Here is a 2,024-nt window from a genome sequence, read left to right on the forward strand (position 1 = left end):
TTTTCCTCTTTTTTTTTTCTTTTTTTTTCTTTTCCAATGCTTGTTTCTTTAATCAATTTTTTATTCTTTGGTTTTCACCTTGTTATGTTGCTTACTTTGGTTTTTCCATTTTCTGTTTTTCTTTTTCTATATATTTTTTGAACCCATGTCCACATTTTTCGCACACAATGTATATTTTCGTATACATCAAGAACTTTTTCTATACATGTTTAGCATTTTTTAATATATTACTGACATGTTTTCTTATAGTTTTTTATGCCTATATTTTTTATATATCAAAAACATTTTTATGCTTGTTATTTTTTTAAATATGTGATTAATTTTTTAGAAGTATATGTTTTTATGTCTACTTTTTTTCATACACATTGTAAAATTTTCATATACATATGAAGCGTTTTTTTATGCATACTTAGAATTCTTTTTTTTAAATACATCATTAACATGTTTGAAAATAGCTGTTTTTGATGTCTAGTTTTTCTATATACATTGTACCATTTCTTATACATAAGGAACATTTTTAAACACATTTAACATTTTCCAAATGCAATGAGTAACATTTTTTTCAATTACATGTTTTCATGTCTAGTTGCCATACACATTGTACATTTGTCGTATAAATCCGAAACATTTATGTTTTATTCGTTTAACATTTTCAAATATATATAGGAACTCTTGTACATTTTCAAATACACATTGTACATTTTCAATGTGAGGAACTCTTGTAAAACAAGTAAACAGCACGAGGTGACCCAAAGACTACATATAGCTCACCAGATAGAATGATAACAGGTAATACGAAGATATCAATACAGCCGGAGTCACAAGGCTCGATAATGACCAATGGATTAGGATCTGAGGAATAAAGAGCGGTTATTATTATCAGGTCTCTCAACAAATCTCACCTCACAATCTGAACACACAATACTAGTACAATGGACGAGAACAGGGATGTAACACGTCTGATGGTATGATCTACAACCTCGCAAACTCAAAGAGCCTGAACGGCGAACCAGAGAGCTACGAGCCCCAGTGCGACATAGCCCCACTGTCCATGCAACGCGGCAGCAGTGTCCGACGACATCGGCAGAGAGGCAGCTGGCGAGGACATCGGCGCCAGCGTCGCGAGCGGGAAGTACGCTTCCGCAGGATCCACCGTGGGCGCAGCTGGAGGTGGGGAGTGCCTCTTCTTGTGCCTCTTGTGCCCTGCATGCCTTGGCGGTTCAGCCGCGGGTGCCGGAGACGGTGGCCATGTCCTCGGAACTGGTGACGGCGGCGTAGGTGCCGGTGGCAGCTGGGGCGGCGAGCTGGGTGCCGTGGGTGCCGGGCGGTCGGAGACCTCCACCTCCAGCTTCATACCGTTCTGGCAGTGGCCCGGCCCGCCGCAGATGAAGTAGCGCTTCCCCGGCGCCGTGAGCGCAATGGTGGTGGTGCCGCTGTTGTCGATGATGACGGGGTTGGCCGTGGAGCACGTTTCGTAGTCGTCGGCGGTCACTTCAAGGACGTTGTGGTTCGAGCTGTACTTGAATGCTGCATAGTTTTGTCACAGAAAGAACGTTAGCAGGAACTGCAATGCAGGATCACAACCAGTTTACGTCGTGCGTGTTGATGATACTCACTCAGGGTGTCTCCGGGAAGAAAGGTTTGGGCCGAAGCCCAGGACTTGTAGTCCGTCTTTCCCTGCCAGCCGCCGGTTGGGTTGCCGACGATGTAATCGGTGGCGGCCACAAGGTGAACCAGTGAAACAACCGTCACCGCGGCGATGCAAATCACCGCCTTCATATCTGCCATCTTCATAGCAGAAGGCATGCTCTGGTGTCTGAGGTAGGTAGCCGAAGGTGCACTCCGAGCCCTATATATAGGGCAACCACAATCAGCGTGCAAGAGACAGCTAGAGCTTCGTGTGTCGGCAGACCAGAAGAGAGAAGGAGTTGGTACGCGTCACAGAACAGAACAACCAGTAGAGCAGATCCACGTTTTGGAGCATGCATCAAGCCCTGTGCATACGTCCGTTTCCTGCATCCAGC

General features: G+C 44.4%; 1 protein-coding gene across 1 annotated transcript; it reads right to left on the reverse strand.

The window, feature by feature from the left end:
• Nucleotides 1-853: 853 nt before the first annotated feature.
• Nucleotides 854-1,812, reverse strand: LOC119281604 (blue copper protein-like). Its single transcript, XM_037562091.1, has 2 exons — nt 1,617-1,812; nt 854-1,527 (listed from the first exon to the last, which is right to left on the reverse strand). The coding sequence occupies exons 1-2, from the start codon at nt 1,804-1,806 to the stop codon at nt 989-991; spliced, it is 729 nt and encodes a 242-aa protein (XP_037417988.1). The 5' UTR covers nt 1,807-1,812; the 3' UTR covers nt 854-988.
• Nucleotides 1,813-2,024: the final 212 nt, after the last annotated feature.

Source organism: Triticum dicoccoides, chromosome 3B, assembly GCF_002162155.2.
Source record: "Triticum dicoccoides isolate Atlit2015 ecotype Zavitan chromosome 3B, WEW_v2.0, whole genome shotgun sequence".
NCBI classification, from domain to species: domain Eukaryota; kingdom Viridiplantae; phylum Streptophyta; class Magnoliopsida; order Poales; family Poaceae; genus Triticum; species Triticum dicoccoides.